This window comes from Pithys albifrons, chromosome 1 (genome assembly GCF_047495875.1).
Source record: "Pithys albifrons albifrons isolate INPA30051 chromosome 1, PitAlb_v1, whole genome shotgun sequence".
Classification (NCBI taxonomy): Eukaryota; Metazoa; Chordata; class Aves; order Passeriformes; family Thamnophilidae; genus Pithys; species Pithys albifrons.
Genome location: NC_092458.1, coordinates 5794278 through 5821162, shown reverse-complemented (window position 1 = coordinate 5821162; position 26885 = coordinate 5794278). Strand labels below are relative to the sequence as shown.

The following is a 26885-nucleotide window of genomic DNA, read 5'->3' as shown; positions in this document are numbered from 1 at the left end:
CATCCATGTAAGATACACTGGAGAACCCTTTCCTAAGAAGGTCTTGTCTTGCTTCTAGAGTCTGTGCAACTGGAAAAACAGCAACTGAAATGTGTGTGAGCTTTTCACCAGGGTCATCCTCAAAAAGGTGACAGGCACCTTCCTCCCTGCTCCAATCTACACCCCTGCATTGTTACTCTTGGTTGGATCCCCACACACCTGAGAACTCACTTCTTCCCCCACCTGACTATACAAGTCCCTGCCCTATACACAGACACTTCAGTACAGTTCTGCAGAACTAGACCAGCAGTTGCATTTTCCCTGTGAAGTTACATTATTGTGCAGACTTGGGTGAGTGTTGAGCAGCTCTCAGGGTTATTCACTGCAGACACAGAGCGGGAGCAGCCGCTTGACTTTGCTTCTGCTCTGATACAAGTAACACCCAAGCACATGCCTATGGCAGAGGAAACCACAGGCAGAGCACAGAGCTCCACCGGGACCCAGCCTGCCAGTCCCTGTGAGGCCTGGGCAAAGGAGGAGTCCCTCATCCCATCCAGAGTGCAACAAGCAGAGCAGGATTCGTGCCAGTCACGAGACAAAGGCTGGACTGAAAGTGCAGTAAAACCAACTGAGCATGCAGTAAGTTTAGAGCAGATTTCTGAACTAAACCCCTCACTCCGTGGCCCATGCTGCACCAGCTCCTCCAACCTTTTCCCAGACTGCTGACGTGGCTGCAAAGGAATGGTGTGTATTTGAAAAAGGGATACCAGAAGATTTTACGGTAAGTTTGAGTAAGTAATTTTAATTCTTTTGTTTAACCACATAAAAATAAAAACATTTAAAACAAAGTGCTTCTTTGGGCACTGAGTTCAGCCAGTCCCACAGAAATCTCCTTTTAGATCACTGTTAAGCAAGCAGGTAAGGGGAGGCAATCCTGCTCCTCCTCCTCATGGTATTCCAAGACATGATGGCCACAGAAACATTTACTTCCCTCTACAGAGCCGCAGTCAATTATACAGATAGGTTACTGTAAATAGGAACAAAGATTTTCTACCAATTCCTTTAGGCTTGTGTGGAAATGGTTAGTCACCTACAGCAGCAGTAGGTTGGATATTAAGTTGCAACATAAACCCAACATAAATTATTATACTAAAATATTTTAATTCTGAGTGAGATCTGTGAACAATTTTCTCTCACACACAAAAATATAAAGCAGCATGCATACCTTGAACAAAGATACATGTAGCCTATCACCAGAGAGGGTGACAATGTGGAGTTACCTTCTCAGAGTGAAAAAACATGAGCTCATATGTATAGTAATAAACAGAAAGATGAATAATATCTTTTACATATTTGTGTATATATACACACACATTCTGTATGCCTGTACAGACATTTCTGTAACTACTGTCATTGTGGTAAGTGATTAAGTTATCCTGAACTTTGAGAATATGCTTCATTTGCAGGACTCACCTTCTTCACTAAGTCCAGAAGGTCTGATGTCATGCCTTCCTCCCCACTCTATTACCTCTACTTCTCTCCAATCCCTTCCCAAAGGCTGAACTTGGAACTAGGATAATTTTTAAAAAAAAACACAGCTGAAAAGGAAGTAGAGGAAGAACTTTGTATCCCCCTAACTTACAAGTATAATAAAAAAGTGACCCAGGTAGGACCACCGGGTCAATAATAAAAACCTGAAGATAGTCAGGAGTAGTACATAGTTCTGAAATAGATCCCTCCATTTCCTGCCTTCCTATTTATTTTTTAACATTGAACATTGATCCCTGCAGCAAGGGGAGAGAAGCTGAGACAGAATTTCAGTTTTTTATTTGTGTGGTCAGTTAAGTCTATTCAGTTTCCAAAGAATTGTAAAACTGAGAAACCCAGAAAACAATATATCTCCACAGCAGCATAACCATTAAAAAAGATTATAACATCATGTAGCTCAGTCAGCACTGCAGTGTGGCTGAAGAGAGAAACTACAGGAGGAACTAAGAGGTTACTATCAGGGCAGTGCATTAACCTGATCAGGCAACACCTCTGTGCCTCCACTGGAAAGCTGCTGATCCAACCCATCAGTAGGAGCAGCTGAGTCTTGGAAAGGAAAGGCTGATGTGCAACACGGGGGTTATTACAACAGTCACCCCTCCTCAGAGGATTAGCAATCAGCTGTAAGGAGCCATGAACTTCATGCCATCCTAGCACCAAAGCAAGTTGGTCCCAGTTGTGAACTTCCCAGTTTTTCTTACTCAGAAATAAAAGCATAACATGCTGCTTTATTTTTGTGCATCTGTGCTGATTTAAATACTTGCTGGATTTTAAATATCCCGGGGAAACCAGTCTGGTCTTATGTATTATAAAGCATCACATTTCATCCATCTAACTACCCTTGAGCCCAATTCTTCTTTGGGTGTCTTGGTCAGACAGAATATCAGAGGTCCAGTTTTGTGCTTGTGATAAATTATCCTCATGGCTGAAAGTTGATGCCTCTCATCTCCTCATCTTCCTGATTTCAGAATGTTGGGCTTTATTTGCCAGTTACTGGAGATTATTAAAACTTTCTCCATTACATCAGAAGCACTTCAGTATCAATTACTTTCTTCCTGTTATTTATTTGCCATAGTTATACCCACCATGCTGTTCCCTCTGTCCTTCACAGGTAAACTGGACAACCTTTAAAGCTGTGGAATACTCATACTGAGTTTCAGTCCACCAAGGAACCAGATAAATAATCCAGCCAAGGAGGAGGTTGTCCTCCAGCTGTGTCACCCCTCAGTGAGATAAAGACCCTCCCACCATTAAGCACCTGACTTGGGAGCTGCTCAGCACAGATTCTCTGGTTCCCTAACTCCAGCATCAAACAACACCATTACCCTTTGAGCAGCATTTTTCTTTTTTGTTCCCAATCCTTAATAAACCACAATGGTCTCTTTTACAATACCATTTCTCCCAGTCCCACCCAATCTCACCATCAGATCTCTAGTCTCCAATCCATGAGAAATAATTCACTAAGGAACTGACTTACTGTTAGAAAAGGCTGGCAAGGACTGGCAGTACACAAACAGAATGCCAGAGGATACCATCTGGCCACTTCGTTTCATTGCAAAAATAAGTTTCCTTCCAAGGGAACATGAAACCATCCAAAACAGAAGGTGCAATAACCTTGTGAAATCCTCACTGATAGGGAACACCTGCTTTACACTGTGTACCCACTAGTAGCTTCTGAGCCTCTGCTGCTGCCTAGATGCACGTGGCCTTGTTCAAAAAAATGATGACTCTAAAGCTAATTTACACAAGAATGTAGGTCAAATTGCTCCATGTGTGTGTATCTACTTATTGCACATGATTTTCTGACAGAACTTCTCTCTCTTATCAGGAAAACACAAAGGAGAACTACTAAGGGAAAGGAGGCAGATGGTGACAAGACAGCAAAGGTTGTAATGAGATCTCTCAAAGTAGACAAAGAGAAGGTATCTGAAGCTTGAGACTGTATTATTTCAGCCTTTTTTCCTAGCATTGGCATGTAAAAGTAGATTTCAACAAATTCTAGTATCAAACAATAAAAAAAATCCAAATATATGCAAATACATAAAGAGCACTAAAGAGATGGGTTTGTTGTGGAGTTTGGGTTTGTTATTCTATGGTTTGGCTTGGTTTGGGTGGTTGTTGGGGGTTTTTTTGAGTATTGCAAGCACCTGTCCATTAGCCATCTCTTTCCAAGACAGTGCTGCTACAGTGCTGATGCAGCACCCAGTGCCAGTCAGATTTCTTTCATGACTGCAGTGAAGTGTCGCTTCCCATCTAAATACAACATGGACTCTGAAATAAAATGGAGAAAAGAGAGAACCACATTAGTAAATTACTGAGCAACTACAACTACATAGATTAGCTAAAGCAAGAAGCAATCCACACTATCATCAAAGCATAAAATAAATGTGGTTTGCCATGAAATCCTGTTAAATTATTCAAATGCCAATAGTTCATCTATTAAAATAACCCACGTTCCAAGAGAAAGTAAGTCATATTTTCTACAGAGTTGTGATGAGAATATATTAATTGGATACTTGCCTCCATAGGTATTAGGTACAACCCGTGGGACCTCATTTTCTGATATAAATGTAAAATGGAAGATATTGGTAGTATGGTGCTCTCTGGTATTTGCATCATAAACTTCACTGTGTACTCGAATCTGGATGTAGTTTTTTTCTGTGTAACAGACCTACACAGTTAAGACAAGAGTTATAGCTTGTAATTTATCTCTGGTGCTGAAAACTGTAACAGACTTCATTACACTGTTTACCAAGGAAAGTCACACACTCTCACAATGCATTGTTCATTAACAGTGATTAACAGTGATGACAGCAAAGATAAGGTTTGCCCCTTTTCAAAAAGAAACCATCACCTACCTGTGCAGAAAGCAGTAACAAGGACCCAATCTCAACTGGCTTCTGAAACATGATATCATCAACAGATACAATAAAGGGTCTGGAACTCCTGAGGAAGCAAAAGAGAAATTTCATCTCAACAATAAAAAGGATGTTTGGAGAAATTCAAAATATTTCACTGTCAGCATTTTAATGAAAGGTTGCTAGAGAACAAATCTCTTTCTTAAACAGAAACACAGGAAGTGCTAATGAGTCATGTCATCACCAAAGACAAAAATAACTGGAGGAAATCTCTCACACCAGTAAAAGTACACACTCTCTAAGGACGTTACTGCATCATTATTGTATCTTAAAACTTACACTTGCTAGACAATCTTCATGCCATCATTGCTCAGGCCTCAATTTTCCAAGCACGGACACAAACCACTTAGGCAATGCATACTCCATTTAACTTACAGATAGACTGTGCTGGGTGATGACTTCAGTCATGCTTTCTAAGCTCAAGCAATTACTAGAAATTCAGAAACTATTCCACTTGTGTATGAAATGAAAGGATGTATTATTTATTTCATAGAATGTCTATTTTATATGGTTACAAAGAAAACATCTTCAAAAGTCCACCTCGATATCTCAATAAGTTAAAATAGAAAATGGATGTATTTTCTATCTTGACAAGCAATGTTTAAAAACCAAGCTCCAAGGAGCAAGATGCAAATCTCTTCATAAATATGACATCATGGCTAGGCTTCATGAACAAAGATTTTGGGAAGGGCTCTACCCACATGGATTTTAGGTGAGGCTCAGCGTGCACAGAACTGGCCCCACCCTTTAACTCCTGAGGTCCATCTGCCACGGCCAAGTGAGCTTGGACAGTGACAGGGAAGCCTTCAGGACTAGAACCTACAGCCCCCGGTACTCCCAGCAGGTCTCCCATCCAAGGACTAACCGGGGCTGACCCTGCTTGGCTGCCGAGATCTGACGGGATCGGGTGTCAGGGTGGCATGGCTGTACTAATGTGACAGGTGCCCTAAGGAAAACAGTGCTGTGCACTAACAGTGCAAGATTCAACTAGACACTTACATATTTTTCAGCTCAGATTGTCACTAGGTTGGTAAGTTTGGCTTCCTGACCTGTGTATATGAGCACAGTGATCTGGATTATATGAATATTCCAAGCACACAACTCACCCATAGCTGCAAGCAGTTGCCCATCCCAGTTCAAATGCCTTTCTCATGAGGAAACCCCCAAAGATCCTATTGAAGATGTTCCGTTCCTGTATGTAGAAATAAAAATGAAAATTCTTTTCAAAGCACTCTGTTGAAGTCTGCACTTCAGTTCACAGTACTTAACAGAAGTCCCAATACCTGAATGTATAAAAAGCACTACTGAAATATACATGCAAAATGCCCAAGGAAACATCACTTAATAGGAGCTCATCTGACTCATTTGACCACATAAGATAACTCCAAATTGTATCAGCAACAAAAGGCCAAACTTTCTGCAAACATTTTGCAATGGAATTTCTTTACACAGAATAAATAGTACAGTGAGAAAACAAGGCCATTAAAAATCTTCTATTTTGCAGTGGTAATCCATACAAATAATAAAAAACTTGCAAAAGAAACTATGATCTAAATACATCACGAGGACTGCAGAAGCGAAACGAAGTAATGGTACTACTAATCTTACATGAAAATCCAACCTCCCATTAGACCAGAGTCAGAGCCCCATCCAGCCTGGCCCCAAATGTTTCCAGGGATGGGGCATCCACAAATTCTCTGAGCAACCTGTTGCAGTGCCTCACAACAGTCACAGTAAAAAATGTCTTCCTTCAATCTAATCTAAACCTCCCCTCTTTCAGTGTGAAGCCATCACCCTTTGTCCTGTCACTACATGTCCTTACGAAAACTCTCTCTTAAAGTTACCTCTTAAGTACCTTTCTGTAATTCATGAATATTTTTTCAAAATACCTCAGGATGGCAAATCTGTAGGCCTTTCAGCTTTGCATCTTCCATCCACACTGAATTGGGTGGTAATTTACGACTCCGAAAACTTACTGTCCTTTGGAAGAGACAATAAACTTTACAGCCCACAGAATCAGCAGAACTCAGCAGCCAAAAAAGCATAAATTGAAAATGTAGATACATTAAAAAACACCACAAAAATACAGATACATTAAAATAAACTCCAAAACAGAAATGGTATTGCCAAACACTGTTCCAACTGACCTTGAAGCCTCATCTAAAGCAGCACTTTGATGTGTTACTGCAATAAAACTACGCTCCTGAACTTTCAAAAACTTCTGCTAATGTTCAGATTTATGTGAATGAAGAGGCTCAAGAAGAGCACATGAAAGAAAAGATGAATCACAACCACAAAACACATACTTGGTCAGAAAAGCCCTGCTCTGTTTTTTAAGTCATAATAGGAATTAGAAGCACACGATGAGCTAACAGAGTAATTCAACATCAAACATGCAGACAGTTTGAGGCTTTCAAATCCAGACAGAACATGTTCAAAATTCATCTGCTAATTTTAAGGGAAGGCATATCTCCCTTTGGTAAACAGCTTTAAAAATAACAATTGTATAATGTTAAGTGAAAGAAATTATAGGTTGTCATAAATACAACACTGCACTACTGCATTGGACACTGTTCCATCACCACTGGCATCAGATGATTTCACACCAATCTCAAGTATAAAAGAAGTATGCTAACAACAGTCTCCCTAAAATAATGTGTTTATTACATTTAGAACACACTACGAGGTTATTTGGTTATCATACAGCCAGTTCCTGCCCTCACCAGTTTTTTTTAATTAGGCATCATGGCAGAAGACTCTTAGACTGTGCAAGTCATGGCTGCAAAACCATTCCTTTCCCTTATTTGGTTAAATATCATTAACTTTTTCCTCGAGATCATTGCTAACAGCTTGCTCAGAAGCTGTTTGTGCTTAGTGCTGCTTTCACCACGTTGGCACAGCTAATACTGTGTAACAACAGAAGACTTTTGAGAGCTGCAGAGGTCACATTAAAGTTTGTACCTGCATTCCAAATAGAATGTCACAGAATTTAAATGTGTGCATTTATTCCAGATTACCCTCTTACAAGCACCCACTCAAAAGGCACTTCACTCTTCTCCTTCAGAACACATCAGCTCTCCTCCACCCCTCCCCTTCTTGCCTTGTGTCCAGCGTATTAAGGAATATGTCATGCACAATGTTTCTTTCTTCTGCAGTGGGAGCCATTTTCAGTAAAGAAGCAGTGTTGAAATCAATCCTCCTCAGCTTGTTCACTAAATATTACAAAAAACCCCACAGTATTAAGAGTTCAAAGAAAAAAACAAATAATGGCTCTGAAAATTTTAATCTGGAATCAACTGTCTTTCCTTTTTTTTCTTTTTTCCCCTTTAAGTTAAAAGCTGTAACTCTGTGATCTAATCAATGCAAACAGAAATAGGGCTCTTAGAATTGACTGCATGGAAGGAAAAATAAAGCAGTAGTTCAATACATATACTGTGATATACACCCACTGCTCCTACAGAAAACTTGAGCACTTCCCTCCAAGTAAAGAAAAACATATCTAACAAGAAACCCTACAGAACAATCACATTCATGTTTTGCCAATGGTACAAGAATGGAAGTTTATGACAGAACTCGTTACCATAGGATGCAATGATTGAACTTTTAGCTTAAAAGATCCTCTGTCCAGTTTATCCAGTCTTCAATGTTTCTCTAATTCTCTGCTTTAAAATTCCAGCTTGGAACAAAAATTGGAGCTACACACTCCTTCCCCTGCTCTCCACCTTTTCTTTTTCTAAGTTTCTTTCCAAAGGGAACATGGGTACCCAGACAAATAAGGAGCTGGGATGCACTTAGCAGGCCTGCCATGGGGGTGCCAGAGCATTAGGAGAGCCTGTGCTGCACTGGGACCTGAGCAGAGGGAGATCCTGCAAACACAGGGGTCCAGGGGGGTGCAGGAGTGCCCTTCTCTGTCAGTTTAGCCAAAGAGTTTCCAAGCATGTGACAGCAGGATTTTAAACTCTCTTACACTACTGACACATGAGCCAGAAAAAAAATATCTGATTTTAAACAAATTAGGAGCATTCCTAAGTAGCAGAACTTCTGGAGTTTACTTTCTTCCAACTATTATCTGAGGCAGAAGTGCATACTACCAGGAAATACAACTTACATTCCCCTTGCTTGAAGATTTCTTCCTCCTCAGGGCTCTCAGGAATGAGTGGATTAACAAATGCTGGCCTATGGACAGGAATTTTTTTAAAGTTACAAACTTTACAAGAATTTGTCCTGCAAATATTTTATTCCATTTTTGCTCACATACATGCTACAGGTTGAAAATACATACTTCAGGTTATATCACAGAAATAATTGCATTATTTTGAAATGTGGAGCTGCCAAAAGAACATCACATTAGACTGAACTCTGAAGAGACAGTTAAGTGATGCAAACACTACCTAGGGTAACTAAGAAAGAGAAAGGGATGTGTCTATGCTTCTTAAGAAGCTAAAATTGTACCTATAAATTACAAAGAAGACTATTCAAGCAGAAAGCTGCTTAGAAACTCCACAAAAGAAATCATGATGATCTAGGATAGACTAAACCAAAAACTGAATGGTACCACTCCTCCTGGAATAGAAGCAGCACAGTGACATAGCCAGCAAGTGTTTTTATAATCTACATGTTCCCTTGACAGCCTTATCAGCAGACAAAAGCTGTTTACCACGTGTACTACTTATCACAGAAGATTATGACATGCCTTGAGCACAAATTTGTGTGATTATTTTACAGTACAAGTAAGTTTACTTTAATATAATTATATAACATTTAATTATTTTCACAAGCAAGGCAAATGCTTAGTTTCAAGAGCCATTCTTCCCCATAAGTTTAATTATTATTTTTCTATTTCCAACATTTATACAAATGTTCCAAACAACATATACATACACATGCACACACAAATACACACTGAACAATTCAGCTCTACCCCAAGCCTTTACTTGTCCTGGTGACAAGAGGCACACAGAGATCTTTTCTCTATAACAAACTGCTCCTTCTTGGTTTGCTAAACCTCTGGATTTTGAAGACAAAGCAAGAAGACTCTCCTTCTCCACTGCAGAGTTTATTTCCCCTCTCCTCAGCTCAGGACACATCTACATCAGCTCTCCTGCCCAAGCCCCAGCTGCTGAGATGCAAGTTTGCTTTGGTCCAAAAGCCACACAACCACATTTCTGTGGCACTACAGCCAACCTATCATACCCTGTACCTCTCTGAAGGGTTTTTACCTCACATAAATACCTTCCCTATATGGACAGAATGCTTCAAAACATATACAGCAGCCACTGCATCTATCTGCACAAGTCCATGTAGGCTTGCCTTCAGTCAATCTGCTAGTGCATAATTACATCAGATTTGATGTAATTAGTCCTTAAAATGGGAACCATAAATAAAAGTGGTTTTCTTAATGTGTACTATGTTCATTGGTTCTAAAATAATCTGAAGGAAACCAACCTAAAAACTACATCTAATGTTATCAGAACTACATAATTAATTAAACCCCCTTCATTAAACACATCCTTCTTCACTGATTCCAAGCAATTATTTAAACTACTTAGAAACAGAAAATAGTTCATTACTTCAGTAGGCTATACAGGAAAAAGGTTAAGAAATACAACCATTTTCCTGATGTTGGAGTCACAGACCAAAACTAAAACTGAACAGCCCATTAGTTTAATGACTAAGGAATTACAGAGAAAGCAAAACCAGAAAAATAACAAAATTAGCACTTGGGGTTTTTTAAGTTCTGTGGGAATACTCATCAGTTCCATGTTAACTTGCATATGTAACTACACATGCAAGTGTCAGCCTGAATTATTCTGAAGACACTTATCAAGTGTCTGTTAAGGAATTAATGGTATTGTTCACTCAAACACTATTTAACTACTGAAACTCAATCTTTAACAACAACTAGAATGCAGGTGGGTTTCTGGCAGATTGATTCACTTTGTGTCCATTCAGGCCAGTCACTCAAACACAGGGAAACTATGTTAGAGAAAAGGGTCAGATCCCAAGATTACCAGCAATTCCTGGTATTACCTGACTGCTGAAATCAATACTCTGAAGCTTGTCACAGGAAAGTCAACACTTGCCAGCAGAAAACATTGACTATGTGATTTATTTAACAGCTTCTACACATACAGAGCAAGCCATTTTCAGCCATATTTGCCATTTTCAGCACAGCAGAAGTCAGGAAACTACTTTCCTGCCCTACAAATTACCGTTTATTTTCTGGATCCCGGGCCACCATGACAAAAGTTGCATCTAACACAGGGCTGTATTCACCATCATGTAGCTAAGAGAGACAAAACAAAAATGTATTATTGAACTCAAAAAATTGTAAACGTGCATAGCAAGCTTTTTAGTTGACATCAACTATTCAATCACACCATTAATTTTGCTTCCTTTCTGTCCTCTTTTCCAACATCTCTCACAATAGATCAAAGCTAAGGAAATAATGTAAATTAAAACTTAATTTCAGGAATTCTGCAATGTAAATGTTTAGCAGGGACTGCTTATTAACTGCTTTCAGCTGGAGGGGGAGTTAATCAACACAGGCATTGTAAAAGGACCCACTTAACATTTATTCTGAGAAACACCAAAAAATATTTTTTGTTAATGCCAAATTGCCACTAAACCAGGAGTGAGGAGAGCAGACAATAAAGGTGTAACATTATCTTCTACATATGAGACTTTACTTACGGAGACCAAGTTAATAATAAATATTTATGTGTTTATCTGAATTACCACAGAATCATAGAATCACAGAACTATTTAAGTTAGAAGAGACCTTAAAGACCATCTAGTTCCAAGCCCCCTACCGTGGGCAGGGACACTTTTCACTAGACCAGGCTGCTCAAAGTCCCATTCAGCTTGGCTTTCAGCAATTCCAGAGATGGGGCATCCACAGCTTCTCTGCACCACCTGTTCCAGAGCCTCACCACTCTCACAGTAAATAATTTCTTCCTAATATCTAATCTAAAGCTAGTCACTTTCAGTTTGAAGCCATTCCTCCTTGTCCTGTCACTACAGGGTCTTCTAAAAAGTCCCTCTCCATCAAGTCTGCAGGCTCCCCTTCAGGTACTCGAAGGCCACAATTAGGTCACACTAAAGCCTTCTCTTTTCCAGGATGATCAGTCTTAATTCTCTCAGCATTTCCTCATTGGAGAGGTGCTCCATCCCTCTAATTATCTTAGTGGCCTCCTCTGGACTTGATCACAAGGAGCCACTAATATCACTGAAGTGTTTATAGTGTATCTTTGTTACTCTAAGGAATTAAATAACTGAATTAATGTTTCAATTAACTAATCAATTCACAGCAAATACTTACTAGAAATGTTAAGATTTTTTAATATAATTATTAATGTTTCTTTTGCTTCCTGCACAGTGTAGCCTAGTTACAGCCTTCATTTGTGTTCTATTACTATTTAGTAACTCATTAAAAAAATTAAGCTACAGACTTGATAAGATGAGCACATGAGATACAATCTAATACCAAGTCTAAATACCAACATTAAAATTTATAAATCTATAAAATGCAAAGACATAAGGAAAATAAAGTTTTTCTAAAGCAGGAAGAAACATATTTAAGATAATGCAGAGCATAGACACCTTTTTTCTGCAGGAGTACTGTGCTGCACTTCAAATACAAAATGCTCATTGAGAAAAATATATGTCTTGAAAGATATGCAAGAATGCCTTGTTGCACTGAGACTACTGGAAGTCATCTTGGTCTTCAGAACACTAGGGCTGTCTCAAGCCCTTCAAAAAGTTACTCTAGAAAATATATTTTAGACTGCTCATGTCATCATCCAGAATTTCCTCTGAAGCACCTCATGCCTGTCATGAGATGGAGAGAAGTCACAGGAACTAACCTGCAGCATGTGCATCGTCACTTCCATTGAGGTCTTCCCAACCCAAGAAACATTCCCCGTGAATTTGATGTCACAGTCTGGATATATAATCTTCTTGCACAAATCTACAAGACATACATTAGGGGTTACTGGAGACAGATGACTCACATCTAATACGAGAAAGGCCAGATTGCCCAAGACTTTTATGTGTTCTGAAAGTGGCGACACACACAAAGAGAACCCAGAAGAGACGGTTGTGGCAAAGTACTGCCAGTCTGCAGTTTCTGCCTTTCCAGACTTCTAAAGCCAGAACTGGAGCAGAAAGTGGTCACAGAGGTGGACAGCAGACCCACAGAGGTGTTCAGCAGAACATGTGACACAGGCAAGGTCCAATGCCACCAGAACACACACTGTTCAAAAACGAAGCTAAGAAACTCAGGTGCCAAAATAAAACACAAAAGTGCAGGAAGAATGAAATTTGTAATTTCAAGGGAAGTAACATATGACATTCTGAAAAGCACTATAAAACCCTGTTTCCTCCTCCTTTCAACAAAGTCACAATACTGGAGAGTTCAAAGCCAAAACAAGATGAAGTGAACTAAACAGGAGAGTGAAGAAGGTATCCTCAACAACCATGGGAAGGCAGTGGCTGCTGAAAGAGTAAGACAAACAAATGAAACCATTTCTACTGATCAAACTGGCACTTACTGATTTTATCCACCAGAGCTGTAACTATGGATAGGGGAGACTTTGGCTGTGTTTCTTGCTTGGTGTGAGTGTAGCAAATAAGAACTGTGGAGAGACCAAAAATGGAGTCACCTCTTTAAAAAAAACATCAGCCATTTTTGCAAAGCATGAGAAGTACCAGAAAAACCAGCAAAACACAAACTAAAGTATCCTATCGTAGGAGAGCAGAACTTCCACATTGTCATATATGTAAAACATGGGATTGCTATAAAGAAAACAGCAATGCAGCAGCTCACTTATGCATATATATTCACTACAAAGAAAAATATAGCTAAGAACTTCAAGTCAACCCATCACTCTAGTCCAGATCCCACATAATCTCTTCTCCCTTCCCCTGAAGCCCACTGGCTCAGACTTTTCCTATCTTCTATTTTGATTTCATGCAGTTTGTCAAGAGTACATGCTATTTGAGGACTTTTCAAATACTGATTCTTTTAAGGAGGTGAAAATTAAATAAACTGTGCCTTACAGTCATGAAAGCACAGAGATATTTATCACACTGCAATCACTACCAACCAAGCCACTATTTAAACTAATTAGCTTTGTTCATAAGCACACATCCAAGTAAACAGACTCCTTCAAGTAAATCAAGGCTGCAAAAACAAGGTTTTTCCTAGTGCTCACATGATTTTTACTCAACACAGATTTCCATAAGCAAAAGTATCAGCTTTTACTTAACAAGATGTTTTGGTTTGAATACTTTGGCAAAATGTCAAGTATAAACCAAAGGGACAAAGGCTCCCTTTTTCCCTGCCCTGCCAAGAAAAGGAAGAAGCAAAAATAAAACCTCCAAGATTCAAACTTCAACTAGTTATATATATATTTATACAGAAAAGAGAAAACCAAAAGAAAACTACAGTATAGCACACACCTACACAACTTAGATATAACAAATTCTTTACCTCCCACCAAAAACAGATCCCATCACTCTGCATCCACAAAGCACTCCAAAAGACACCCAGCATGAAACAAAGAGAATAACAAAAAATGTTTCTTCCTCAAACTAAAACGGGATGCAAAGTAGCAGTGGCAGCAGCCAAGGCCCAGCACAGCTCCACAGCAGCAGCACCTCCTCTCAGGACTGCAGCCATGATGGGAACTAAGCTCCTCCTGCACTTGCTTTTATACTTGATTTGACATCAAAATGATATGAAATATCTCTTTGGTTGCTTAAGTCTGATGATGCTTGTCCCCTCTAATCTATGTCAGACAGTCTGGGCTTGCTAAACTGAGGCCTGGCTAAAACTAAAGCCAAAACTACCACACAAGTTAAGAGAGAAGAAAAATCTCTGTCCTTCCAAGTAACCAACTTTTTCCCTAAAATTACTGAAGACACAATTCTAAAACCTGTTATGCCTATCAACTTGTTACATCCATACGACCATCCTGAATATTGTGTACCTGGGACAGAATCTTGATTAACCCAAAACAATACACCCCAGTGGAACTGACCAGAGCACAGCATGACTGCAAACAAGGCAAAGACATTTTGTGCTATCGCAGGAAAAAAATAAGGTCTTCACAGAATTCTGGGGAAAATCAACAAGGCACATGATGAAAACCAGGCTCATCTCATCCAAAAATGAAGGGTAGCCAATAGCTCAAAGTCTCCTTTTCTAATTCAGAACAGGTGCTGAAGCCAATATCTTTCACCTCCCAGAAGGAAATATAAATCATCCAGCTATTGTGTCTATCCTAGATAGACATGCATTCCCTTGTTTCTCTGCCTTCCTCAATTTTGGACATCAGGACCCTCAGAAGGAGCAGGAAAAAACTGTTCCATTCACAACTTTCCCTTAATAAACACTTACTCTTTGTCAAAAACCTCCATTAAAAATCTCCCAGACAGCTACAGAACTCTGATGAAGAAGGATGTCACCTGGTGACTTTTTAAGATAAAAGTATCTCCAAGTTATATGAACAACCTAGCATTTATTTTAACTGCAATACAAAAGTGAAATATCTTGAACTTTTCAAGACCACAAATAAGTGAAAAGAAGAAAAAAAAATTAAGAAAGCTAACTCATGAAACCACTGAGTTGTTTTTACCTTTAACATCAATTTGGAGACAGAACCCAAGAATATACATCACTTGTTTTTAATTCGTTCTCAGTGCATACATTCTGTTCTTTCCAGATTATACTCTCTGCTCCCTAAAGGGAAGGCTAAAGTATTTGCAATCTCTCTTGGGTTTTGTGTCTGTTTGTGTTCAGTTTTTTTTAAGAAAAAAAAATCCTAAGTTTTAGTTTTCAATACACAATGTGCAAATTATCTCTGAGTTAACACTCAATGCAGATTCATAACATAGGATCACTTTCCAGTAAATTATTCTTATAAATCATCCTTTAAAAATTTGACAGAGGCAAGAAGCTGAAGCTGAACAATTTTTCTTCTGTTTGTTCTTTATCATCCTTCTGTTCTTTCAGCATCTGTGTCTTCTTTTTTTCTTCTTTGAGACAGCACAATTATGGGATTCCCTGCCATACTGTATCCCACCACACAGTGCTTAGCAGTGCTCAAACTCACTGTGCAGTGTTTACAAGGGCACAGATACCTACCTCCTAAACTGTCGAGATCTTCAAGTATCCTTCCAAACCTGTAAGACAGGGGGTTTGACAATTAAATATCTACTTACACAGTCAATGGAAGTTAACACCTTCCTGTAGGTGTAACGTGGTTGCTTTGTTACCTTACACTGTTGTGTACATTCAGGTATTTTTCTCTTATTTCAGGCTGACTTCCTAGAGGTAGAATAACTTCCAAGTAGCTATCCTTCATCCTCCTAGGAGGGAGATCTTCCTGCCGTTTTGCCAGTAAAGTATGAAGAGCTTTTCTTTCTTGCATTGCTTGCACGTGATCCCTGGTAAAAAATAAACATTCTGTCTGGAGTATGACAACAGAACCACAACCGTAGCTAAAAGATGTCACATTGATGATCACCAAAATGAAAAACAAAACGTAGCAAAAACAGCAAGACACAGTAAGCACACTTGAAAAGAAAGTGAAATGAACATAATGAGAGATGCTAAGTAAGACTATTGCAGAAAACTTAGAAATAGTTTAGTGTACAAGTGCCAAGCACGTACTTCACAGTTATGAATAAAATGAACCTAATTCTGAGTGCCACCAAAATGGTTCCCCTCAAAATAAACAAAACAGACATAATTTAATCTATTAGTTTTTGTGTACCTTCATGTCTTCCATATCTACAGTATCACAACTCTTTCCACAGAGCCAATTTTAAAGGACTGAACATAATTTATAATCTCTCTCAAGAAGTAAAGCAGACACACAGCACTGCCTGGTACTAAGAACAAGAGAACTAATCTGCTAAGAGTTCCTCTCATCCACAGGTGAGTTTCCCCTTTACAGCATCAGTTCATACAGCAAGCTAGAAGACAGGGAAAACTAATCTATTTCTCTCTCTCTTCGTATCCAGGCATCTTACAACTATATAGGAAAGTTACAGAAAGAAACCATACAGAAAAAGGAGCACTGCTCCTTCAGAGCTGTTTTTCCAGAACCACCAAGTCAGAACTGAAATTCTCACAACTGAGTAAGGGCCAACTTGCTGTCACTTCTCTGCAAATATATCAAGTTGGTTCATGTGCAGGTATCTATAAGATGCAGCAGTCTTGCCCAACACTCTCTTACCTGTTCCACCAAAATTCCCTCCTCCTAAAAGTGCAACCTAACTGAATAAAGCAAATCTTTCATAACATCCCCAGAAACAACAGCAAACTATCGAAAACCCAAGGGTTAAATATGCAACAGCCTCAGTGTAAAGCCAAGAAATATGCAAAACTATGGATCCATTTCATAGAAAGGGAAGGCATAAAACATCAAGCAAAACTTCTGGATATGTGCCATCCCTTCAGCTGTGCATGCTGCATTGCTGAGGTCAGTGACAGTTCTGGGCCCCTCAGTTCAGAAAGGATATTGAGGTGCTGGAGCAGGTCCAGAGAAGAGCAACAAGGCTGGTGAAGGGACTGGAGCACAAGCCCCATGGGGAGAGGCTGAGGGAGCTGTGGGTGTTTATCCTGGAGAAGAGGAGGCTCAGGGGAGACCAGGTGGGGATTGGTCTCTTATCTCAGGCAACCAACAGTAGGACAAGAGGGCATGGGCTCAAGCTCTGCCAGGGGAGGTTTAAGTTGGATATCAGGAAGAAGCTCTTTACAGAGAGAGTGGTCAGGCATTGGAATGGGCTGCCCAGGGAGGGGGTGGATTCTCCAACCCTGGAGGTTTTTAAGGTGAGACTGGACGTGGCACTGAGTGCCATGATCTGGTAATCAAAGTGGGGTTGGATTAAGGGTTGGACTTGATGATCTCAGAGGTCTCTTCCAACCCAACTGATTCTATGATTCTATGACACTGTTTCACAAAACCAGTAAGAGGAAGAGAGAGGGAAAGCGAGGGGAGGAAGGGAAGGAGCAAGAGAAAGAGAGGGGAAGGATGGAGGGAACAGAAAGACCATTTTTACCAAAAAGAAAATTTGCCTTAAGTTAACTTTGAATGAATTTTGGGTATTAGCCTTTTAAGATGAAGGCTTACTTGGCTTGAGTTTTATTTCAGAAAGTCAAGCTTCAACGTATTTATATTCCCTCTTTTTTGTTTAATAAGTTTTAGGGAAATATGAATAATCCATGGTCAAAGAGAGTAAAAATCTAGCAGAAAACTACAGTTAGGTTCATTCATTTGTTTGTTTGTTTTAAGCAGGAGATACAGTTTACCTCATCTGGGCAACAAGGCTAAGGCAGAGTTCAGAGGAAACAGAACAGTAACAACCTCATCCAGAGAGTTAATGTTTGAAGTTATGCCACTGCATAGAAATAGAATATACTAGATGGCTAAGGAAAGATGCAAAGCCCAAGATGATGCAACTTCATACTTTTTTAAAAACTTTTTTTTCCAAGGTCTTTCAATAAAAGGTTTAAAAGAAATTAATCAGAGAGTAAATCAGAAATTTGTCTACACACACAAAGAAACCAAACAACAAAAATTTAACTATATTCTGTTTTCACCAGTCCCATCCTGGCTCCTCGGAGGTCAGCACGAAAACTCTTCTTGGCTTCTGCTTCAGAATTTGCACTTCAATATACTGAATGTATATGTATATATTCAATGTACTGGGCTCAACATTTTTAACAGACAAATACTGTTACACAGTATATGACTGTTACATGTCATACAGTAACAATAATTCATCTAAGTATTAACTAACATTAGCCCTAAACATTCTGAAAAATGTTTATCTATTTCTGAAATAGTTCCAACTCCATCTAGATTATGTTTAACAATGAACAGATTAATAGTTTCAATTACAATTTAAGAACAAAACCAATATAAACATATAAGCAAGTTATTTCTTTTTAATGATAAATGAATACAAAATGCCACTGGCCTTTACAAGAAAAATCACAAATTAAGGTTTCCTTTTTGCAAAATTAATGGATGAAGGTGTTCCTCCAACATGCACCTCTCTTCTTTCCCAGCAACCCAGAAGTACCAACATCAGTCCTTTCCTATTTCAAGTTTCATGACCCCTATCAAGCTTTTCTCTCAGACTTGTCCTCTTCAGTCATTCTGTGGCCTAAACTCAATTTCATCCCCAGCTGTTCAGTCTCCACATGTATCAGCTCTTTGTCACTCCATTTTGAAAGTGAGATCTCAAAGGCTACACAATCCATGCCCTCCCAACCTCCCCAGATTAAACCTGTCACTCTCAAGCACACCAACTGTTGTCCCCCCAGCTTTACTTCTCCGTGGTAGCTGAAGTATTTAGTACACTGCAAACCATTTCTGCTGCATCTTCTACAGCACATGAGACATACCCAACTAAGAAAAACACTGTTGTGGTGATCCTGGCTTCAGTGGGGACCATGGCTCAGGGGGAAAATAGCTGGAAGATCAGACTTAACCAGGGCACCCTAAAATCTCAATCCTCCAATGGCATTTCTATATGGCATCATTACTCCCCAGCCATTCTGGGCTGTAGGAAAGGCTTTTTAATAAAACAATTTTTAAAGCCCTTTCTTGCTGACCTGCTGAAAACTTCAAGCCTCCTCATGCTTATATACTGCTGTTCCTAAGCAAAAATCAGCTTCCCAGATTCAGGGGGTTTTGTTAGCAGGCCTACAATTCTGTTTAGATAAACTGAATCAGAAGGCCTTCATCAAACATTTCACCCAGACAAGCTTCTCTTCGTTTCCCTATCAGTGCACAAAGTGTGAAAGAAAAGCTCAGCAAACACAGCCATAAGAAAATTAACAATTCACATGGGACCAACCAAGCTGCTGTACATAATTCCCCCAAACTGCTATCCTGACTTTTCCAGAACTGTAACAGTAGTGGATTACAGTCTACTCTGGCTTATTCAGTGTAATGGAGGGGCAGGAAGATAACCTGAATAAAGTCAAAACATCAAGTATTTAAATTATATGTAAATTGGTCAAAAATTAAGTTAGAGCAGACAAAGAAAATGCTGAAGACGCTCCTGATTAAGGAGACCCTGATCCCAAGCTGACAGTTTTCCAGTGACATGCAGCCTGCTTCACAGTGAACCAGCCTCCAAATCCAGTGCAGGACAAATTCACCATGTGGGCAACCCCCTTAGGGATAATTCAACAGGTCACAGCAACATGACATTGCCAGCCAGACTCCACAGCTATCAAACTTCCATGGAATTCAAAGCTAATGGGACAACCTTTTAAGCATCAAGATCACATATGTTGTTCCTGTGGTGCTGAAGGTCTTCTGCCAGAGAAATCTCAGAAGGTTGTAACCCACAAAATACCAGTTCAGAAGCCTTGTTTCAATTACTTTTTCGCTGGATCTTTTTCTTCCTCACTCCACAAGCTAACAATGTTAACTTCCACTACCCCAACACTGAGCTCTTCCTCAGTTTCACAAATAAAGTAAAATACATTTAATGCACACTGTACCTCCAGTTGGTAGATGCTCCCACTATATCCCTCAACTTGTTCCGCACTGGGGAAAAAAAAAAATCAAAGCAAATCAAGCTTAGTTCTGCAAGTGATGAATGTGAGGTTGTCATGTGTTAAAAGGCATAATCCTCATCCCAGAACAGGAAAATTAAACAAATTCATGCAAATAGCAGCCCAGAAACTAAAGTTTGGCCAAATTCACTGATGCTGTTAGTTGGCATATCACAGAAATGGGTTGAGTAACATGATGCCACAGTTTGTCGTGTATAGCCAACAAAGAGTGCTTGTTAGTGCAATTAGCCACCTCCAGTGTTAATTAACAGCTGAAACAGGGAGTAGATCAAGAGGAGATTGAGGAATTTTGATATGAAAATATTACAGCCTAAACACAAATTGTGGAGATAAATCAGGAAGTCAGAACATAAAAGTGACCAGTGCAGCTGGGAGACAGGGAATGAGAGGAATACTAATTAAATAATCCCACCCATGAAGGCAAATAATATCAGCAGCCTGGCTCTTGCCAGCAGGGTTTCATAGCCCAAATTTTAGCAGTCTCCATGTTAAGACACTGAAGACAGGCCTACAAAGTTTATTCCATCTTATTTGCACTATCAGAGTTAACACAAGTTATGCAAAAGTTTTTCCTAAATTTCAAGAATAATCTGCATAAGAAGGTTTTCTGCTCTTGCTCAGATGAGGTTAAATGTGCTAAGGTCCCATCAAATCTACAAAACTACCCCATCTCTACTAGGCAGGTAAATGCTTGTTATTTGGAAACACCAAAAAACAAGCAGCAACAATTCCCAAGCTCAGAACAGAAGCTGAGAACAGTATAGTAGGATTTCCTTGCTTATTTACAAGATTTTTTTAATACAAGGAGGTTCAAGTATTAGGGCAAAATAGGGACACATCAAGGAAGGGCTACCAAAAACCATCCAAAATTTCATGGTGAAATAGAAAGGGCTGCTGGTGAGTCACAAGCTGATCCTTTATCAGGCTCAGCATTTTTCAAACTAAATGCTCTGTCAGAGTATTCACAGTGATCAGCAAGCCGCCCTGTGAGCCCTGGAGCAAGCCGAGCCTGATTTCCTAGGACTTAAATCACATTCCCCTCTCATTCAGATCAACTCAGCTCTAACCCCTCCTCCTCATAGTCACTTCAGTTTCTGCCCAAGTCCCCCCACACCACCACCACAGCAATACCACAGAACTCTCCCTCTCTATTCCTTCCCCTGCAGCACCTCACTCCTTCACACTCCCAGCCTGTTTCTGCTCCACCTGCCCACTAGTCAAGCACCAGCCTGAGCCAGAAGCAGGCAAAGGGCTGACTGCCAGCACATGGATCCCAGTCACCCTCCAACAGCCAGCAAACACCACGGTCCATGGCTGATCCAGCACCCTGACAAACCTCTGATTCAGAAGCCAATTTTCACAAAGCTTGTGGAAACACATTTCTTGTTGAGACTGGTGGCTCATCTCTAGTAAACGGACTGGAGTTGGACCACGGGTTGGACTTGATGATCTCAGAGGTCTTTTCCAACCCAATCCATTCTATGATTCTATTCTATGATTCTGTGATCTATTTTGGCTGACATCGAGCAACAAAAGGGTTTCGAAGAAGAGGGGAACAAGAAGATAGGCAGACAAAGACAAAATAAAATAGATTGCTTAGGTCTCACTTCTTTACAAAATTAGGCCAAAAATATGTTTTGAAATTAGAAGACTTCCACTACTAATTCTAAGAACAAAAAAAAACCAATGAAAGAAACTGATTGAAAATGTAAGAGTTTATTTTTTTGGATGGGGGGAAGGTCTGATTACTTTTTTCCCTAACAATCAGTAGGAATAGGTACTATTTTACAGAATAGGTACTATTTTCCTGTTACTCACACTCCACCTGTGAAGCTGCCATAGCATGCACTTGATCAATACAGTGTTAGCAGAAACACTGTTACAGCTTTTAGAACACAAAATCTCAATTTTTCAACAGTGTGTAGACTGTGCTGGGATGGAGGGGGAATAAACAGCACTTTCTCTTTGCTTAAACTAAGTTCATCTTCCTTTTCAACTATAAAGAGGTAAAAAGCTCTGAGAAATCTCCAGTCCAAACCTGTAAAAAATTATATAAGCTGTTACTTCCATTTAATACTTCTGATTTCAATTTTAGACATAAAAATAAACATTTGCCAGGCTGAGAATGTGTAATTTTTATCCTAACAAAAAGAACATGTGAAAGTGTTTCTAAAATGTTGGCAAGTTAAATCTAGTCCATTTTATAGCTCATAAGTACATCGTTTTTCTCCCTTTTTTTTCCCCTCCTCCCTGAAGAGACGATGTTGCCCTTCTAGATGCTATTTATATTACAACAGAAATTTAAGTAATTAAGCACAAAAATGCATAAACTATGTTTCTTTTCTTATTTGATAAATGTCTTAAATGTGCAAAATGGGGTTTATTCACTGTTATCATGTTGCATATTTCACAGTGGATCATTAATGCCAGGGTCTGAGTTTATTTGCACTGTGCTGTGGCAAAGGATACAAGGGCAGCTGGACAAGATCACTGCATTCATTTTTGCCAGTGAGATCTGTATCTTTTGTCCTGGTGCCTTCCCAGGCTGTATCCCCTTTCAGGTAGACCACTGCAATGTATTTTACCCCCAGCTTGGGTAGAGAGCTCCGTCCAGACTTAGGTGAAAGATGCAGATTCAAATGTCTAAAAGGAATCAAAGTACTGCAGGAGCTGCTGCTGTGAGAGATTTTGTATCCCACAAGCCTGTTAGAAACGTGTTATCCAGCACAGCACCACAAACACAGCGTGCTGACAGAGATCTAGTGTAACAATACTGCCCCAAGTAAGATCAGAGCAGTCACCAAAGGCAAAGAGGCCTCAAGCAAGTCAACAGAGAAGAATTTTTCATGAATGCTCAAGTAAGGACACACAATAGCTGGGTGGGTTTAGTGCTATAGCAAATATTTTAACAGGTACAGATTACCACAACACACCATTATTCACATGAATAGGTGAACGTCCTGTGAAGTAGAAAACACAGGTTAGAATGCAACTAAAAGAAACTGCAATTTTCATCTAGTAAGGAGTTACCTGGTTATTCTATCTGCTTCAGTTCCATTTAGGCACATATTCCTTAATTTTAGTAACAGCAGGCAAGGTCCTTGCCTGATTTACAGTCAGTATCTCTGTGTTTTCAACTCAGTTTGTCCTTTCCTGACAAGCCAGCTTTCCAGTTCCTTGTCTACTGACTCTCTGTAGTATCTTCTTGCAGCATAAGCCCAAGCAGTTTTTCAAACTTGGCACTTACAGGTGCTGTTGACAAGCACTATTAACTTTGGAAAGAATAACTAGAGCATTTTTCAGGAAGTGTTGTCTCAGAGGAAACTTCCAAAGTTCTGCTTCATGTAGCCTTTGGAAGAACCATGGAAGAAGTAAGGGCCCTCACAACTGGGACCCAAAGTTGGGAGGAACATGTGAAGAGCTAGTAAGAAAAAGAATTGGTCCTGTGAAAGCCTGGATACATAATTAAAGGAAAATAGTTTACATACCCAGCAAAGGTTTGTGTAACATTGAAATGCCACAATTTTGAAACAGAATCTCAAGTGTTTAAAGTTATTGTACCCCTTGAAGTACTAATCAGAGGCAAGGCCATGGTGGCCTCACTGCTTCACTGTTTTTACAGGCCTTTTAGGTGGTATCATTATCCAATATCCAACTAAACAAGCAGCATGATATTTGCAAGTATGTAATATTCTGTACCCTTGCTTCTCTCCCTTAACTTCCTAAATTACCATTTATTAAAAACAATGAAAGTAAGTTCTCTAACTATGTGTAACCCTCATTTTTAATTTTACTGGATGACCTGTGACTTCTGTTTAGAGAACAAAGGGGAAAAAATATCTCAGACACAAGCAGAACTCTATAATGGAATTGTTTATACCTGGCTCCAGCCTTTTTTCTCCTGCCCTTAGAATGAGGGATTAGAATGCAAGAAACCTTTTTAAAAGCTTCTGAAACAGGAACATTATGGATTATTACCATTAGTGTGCTGAAACAATCCTTCAACACAAAGCTCTATTGACAAGACCCATTTCACAAGGCAATGCTGCTGATCCGATTAAAAGATTCCTCCAAGTTTATGAAATTTTCCATATTGACACATGAAAGGTTCTGTAAGACATTATTTCCACTCAGTTTCCCCATTTCTTGGCCATTCTCTCCAGTCTCATTGTACTTGTCTGTACTACATTGACTTTCCATCTAGACCTAGCCTGAGCAGCAGTTATTCTGCCAGAAAAGAACCACACAACTTCAATGATTAGACTTGTGCCATTAACCTCCAAAAACATACTGTGGTTTTCTGCTGCTTCCTAAACACTTCTACCATAAGCTAACAGCCAAGAGCATGTTCATCATCCAAACCATATTAATACATGCAGGGACACCACCTGAAAGAATAAATGCCTTAGAAACATTGTTAAATCTCCCGGAGTACAGCCAATTACTTTACCTTCAGACATGTCTGGAAGCCCTGGGGAGCCAGCAGTCCCAGGAGTGAATGTCCTAGCCAGAACAGAAGGAAGCTTCCTCATGGTGCACAACCTACAGGCAGACCAGAAGAATTTAGTGTCATTAAAAATAATGCCAAGAAAATAATTTAGGATTTAATTTTGGAATGATGCTGATTACTTCAGAAACACTACACCTTATTTTCAGCTTGATTTTTAGAACTAGATATAACCAGTGCAACAGTTCCAAGATAGCTGAAATTCCAACTGATACCTACCCTTATCTGAAAACAGGAAGAAAGGATAATTCACTGCCAGTAAGTGATGTCTTCACTGACTACTCAGAAGCCCTGGGACAACCAACTTATTAGACCCAACACCAACTTCTACCCTGTAGCATCTTAACACAGACAGGGTCCATGTGCATCTGGGAAGTTGTCCATGACCCTATCCATACACTTCTGCACTTGGCTGGTGTGCATAGCAGTGGAAGGAGGAATATCCCAAGAAGGATTCACAAGATCTTCCAAGCAGTCCCATTCAGCTAAGTCTGGTCTTCTCCTCCATGACTTAGCACTGCAGTAACACATGACAAGCCTAAAGTGCAGGATATAATCCTCTTAGCCATTAAGCAAAAAGGGACAACCATGAAACCCTTCAGAGAATGTAATCCACCCACAATTCAGTAAGTGTTCTACCAGGTAGTAGCCACTTCTACTCCTCCAGGTAAGCAAAACTGGGGTAACACAAAAACACACAGAGGGTGGGCAGGTGTAGAACCCCTCGTGACAGTTCACAGCATCACCCTGGCAAGGAATATGGATAACTGGTCCCTTCGTTTCCTTCACTGGGGACTGTGGTTTCATCATGAAAAAGAAGGGGCTGGTCCTTAGGCACCAGCAGAACAGCAGGACCATGTCTGCACATATACCAGAGGTACTTAAGAGAGCGAAGGAGCACACATACAAAAAGCCCCTCGGGAGCCGCAGCCTCACATGCACCAGGGATGATGCGAATGGCAATGGTGAAACACCTCCGCAGCTACAGCACCTTCTGCACTAGCGTGTCCCGGCACGGCAGCGACCTTGTCCCCGCGGAACGCGCTCAGTCCCGGGGCTCCCGCCGGGCCCGACCCGCCCGAGGCTGCTCTGCCTGCGGCTCTGCCCGCGGCTCTGCCCAAGCTCCGGGTGCCCCGCCCGGCCGAGCCCCGCGGCCCTCCCGGCGCAGCGCGGACCGAGGGTTGGGCACGGCTGGCCCGGCCCGGGCGGCTGCCCAGGGTCCCCCAGCACCGCCACTGCCACCCCTGAGTGCCGGCGCCTCGCCTGGCCTGGAAGGCTGCCCGGGGCCCCCTGGTACCTCCACCCCTGAGCGCCGGCGGCTCCCCCGGCCCGGGCGGCTGCCCAGGGCCCCCCAGCACCGCTATCCCTCAGTGCCGGCGGCTCCCCCGGCCGGGGCGGCTGCCCAGGGCCCCCTGGTACCTCCACCCCTGAGCGCCGGCGGCTCCCCCGGCCCGGGCGGCTGCCCAGGGCGCCCTGGTACCTCCACCCCTGAGTGCCGGCGGCTCCCCCGGCCGCTGTTCCCACCCGGGCTCGGGGCAGAGGGCTCGGGGGCCGCCTTACCGGGAGGGCAGCATGGTGCTCGCCGGGACCGGAGCCGTGCCAGCGGGGCCACGCCTGTCCCAGGGCCGCGGTGCTGCAGCTCCAGCGGTCGCAGTGAGAGCCCTCGCCCTGCCCGCCCCTGGCACCGCCCGGCCCGGCCTGCGCCGTGTCCCGGCCCGCGGGGCGGGGGTGGAGCACCGTTAGTCAGCGGGCAGGGCCTGCCGGGGTTACTCTCCATAAACGCCGTGGGGTTTATTTTTAATACTCTTGTTTCCACCGTACCGTGAGCAGGGCGGGCCCGAGGCCGGGCGGGCTCCTGTCACTCGGCCCCGGGTTGCGCCGCGTCCTGACCCGGGCCGTCACTTGGGGGCACTGCTAGGGAGGGAACCGAGAGCCTCGGAATTTCCTGGGGAGAAGAGGATTAAGGAAACGCAGCCGCGTTAAATGAGCTGTGCACTTTGCACAGGCGAGGAATCAGCAATTAATTCACCAGAATTATTTTTGTTCCGGTGAGCTGAAGAGGCTCGGAGCAGAGAGGGCACGGGGCCTGGCTGGGGCAGAGACACCGCAGAGCCCGTGAGGACCAGCCCTGGCAGCACTCGCCGTACCCCTGTCCGCATCCCCGGGGACTTGGATGCACACAGGTGTCCAGGTGCAGCCCGTGGCTTTCACACCGACCAGAAGGGACATGGTTCTTACCGGTCATTTCAGCCTCCAGGAAAATGGTGCTTACGGGAGGTACGACTTAACAGTGAAGTTGGTAAGCGCACCTTGCCTTAAGGACTTG

The 26885-nt window shown here is 41.4% G+C and overlaps 1 protein-coding gene and 1 pseudogene across 4 annotated transcripts; both read right to left on the bottom strand.

Moving 5' to 3' along the window:
* Positions 1–753: 753 nt before the first annotated feature.
* ACOT9 (acyl-CoA thioesterase 9) lies at positions 754–26397 on the bottom strand. 4 transcript variants are annotated; one of them, XM_071550512.1, is made up of 16 exons: positions 26381–26397; positions 24503–24594; positions 22986–23012; positions 19978–20023; positions 15726–15896; positions 15595–15632; positions 12998–13081; positions 12311–12414; positions 10658–10731; positions 8554–8621; positions 7546–7657; positions 6335–6425; positions 5552–5637; positions 4386–4473; positions 4048–4198; positions 754–3798 (listed from the first exon to the last, which is right to left on the bottom strand). In XM_071550512.1, the coding sequence occupies exons 2-16, from the start codon at positions 24582–24584 to the stop codon at positions 3740–3742; spliced, it is 1281 nt and encodes a 426-aa protein (XP_071406613.1). In that variant the 5' UTR covers positions 24585–24594; positions 26381–26397; the 3' UTR covers positions 754–3739. The 4 variants fall into 4 exon arrangements, with proteins under 4 accessions (XP_071406613.1, XP_071406522.1, XP_071406700.1 ...); XM_071550421.1 differs by lacking the exon at positions 26381–26397 and adding an exon at positions 26120–26295; XM_071550599.1 differs by lacking the exons at positions 22986–23012; positions 26381–26397 and adding an exon at positions 26120–26296.
* LOC139681043 (5S ribosomal RNA) lies at positions 5262–5377 on the bottom strand (annotated as a pseudogene).
* Positions 26398–26885: the final 488 nt, after the last annotated feature.

Bases quoted from the DNA above. Each gene is read 5' to 3' on its own strand.
- ACOT9 (XM_071550421.1), bottom strand. The intron at 15,897-19,977 runs GTACAGTGTGCA...ATTTTTTACCAG, and splicing joins GGAGCATCTACCAACTGGAG to GGATCACGTGCAAGCAATGC. The intron at 3,799-4,047 runs GCAAGTATCCAA...ATTTTATTTCAG, and splicing joins TGTACCTAATACCTATGGAG to AGTCCATGTTGTATTTAGAT.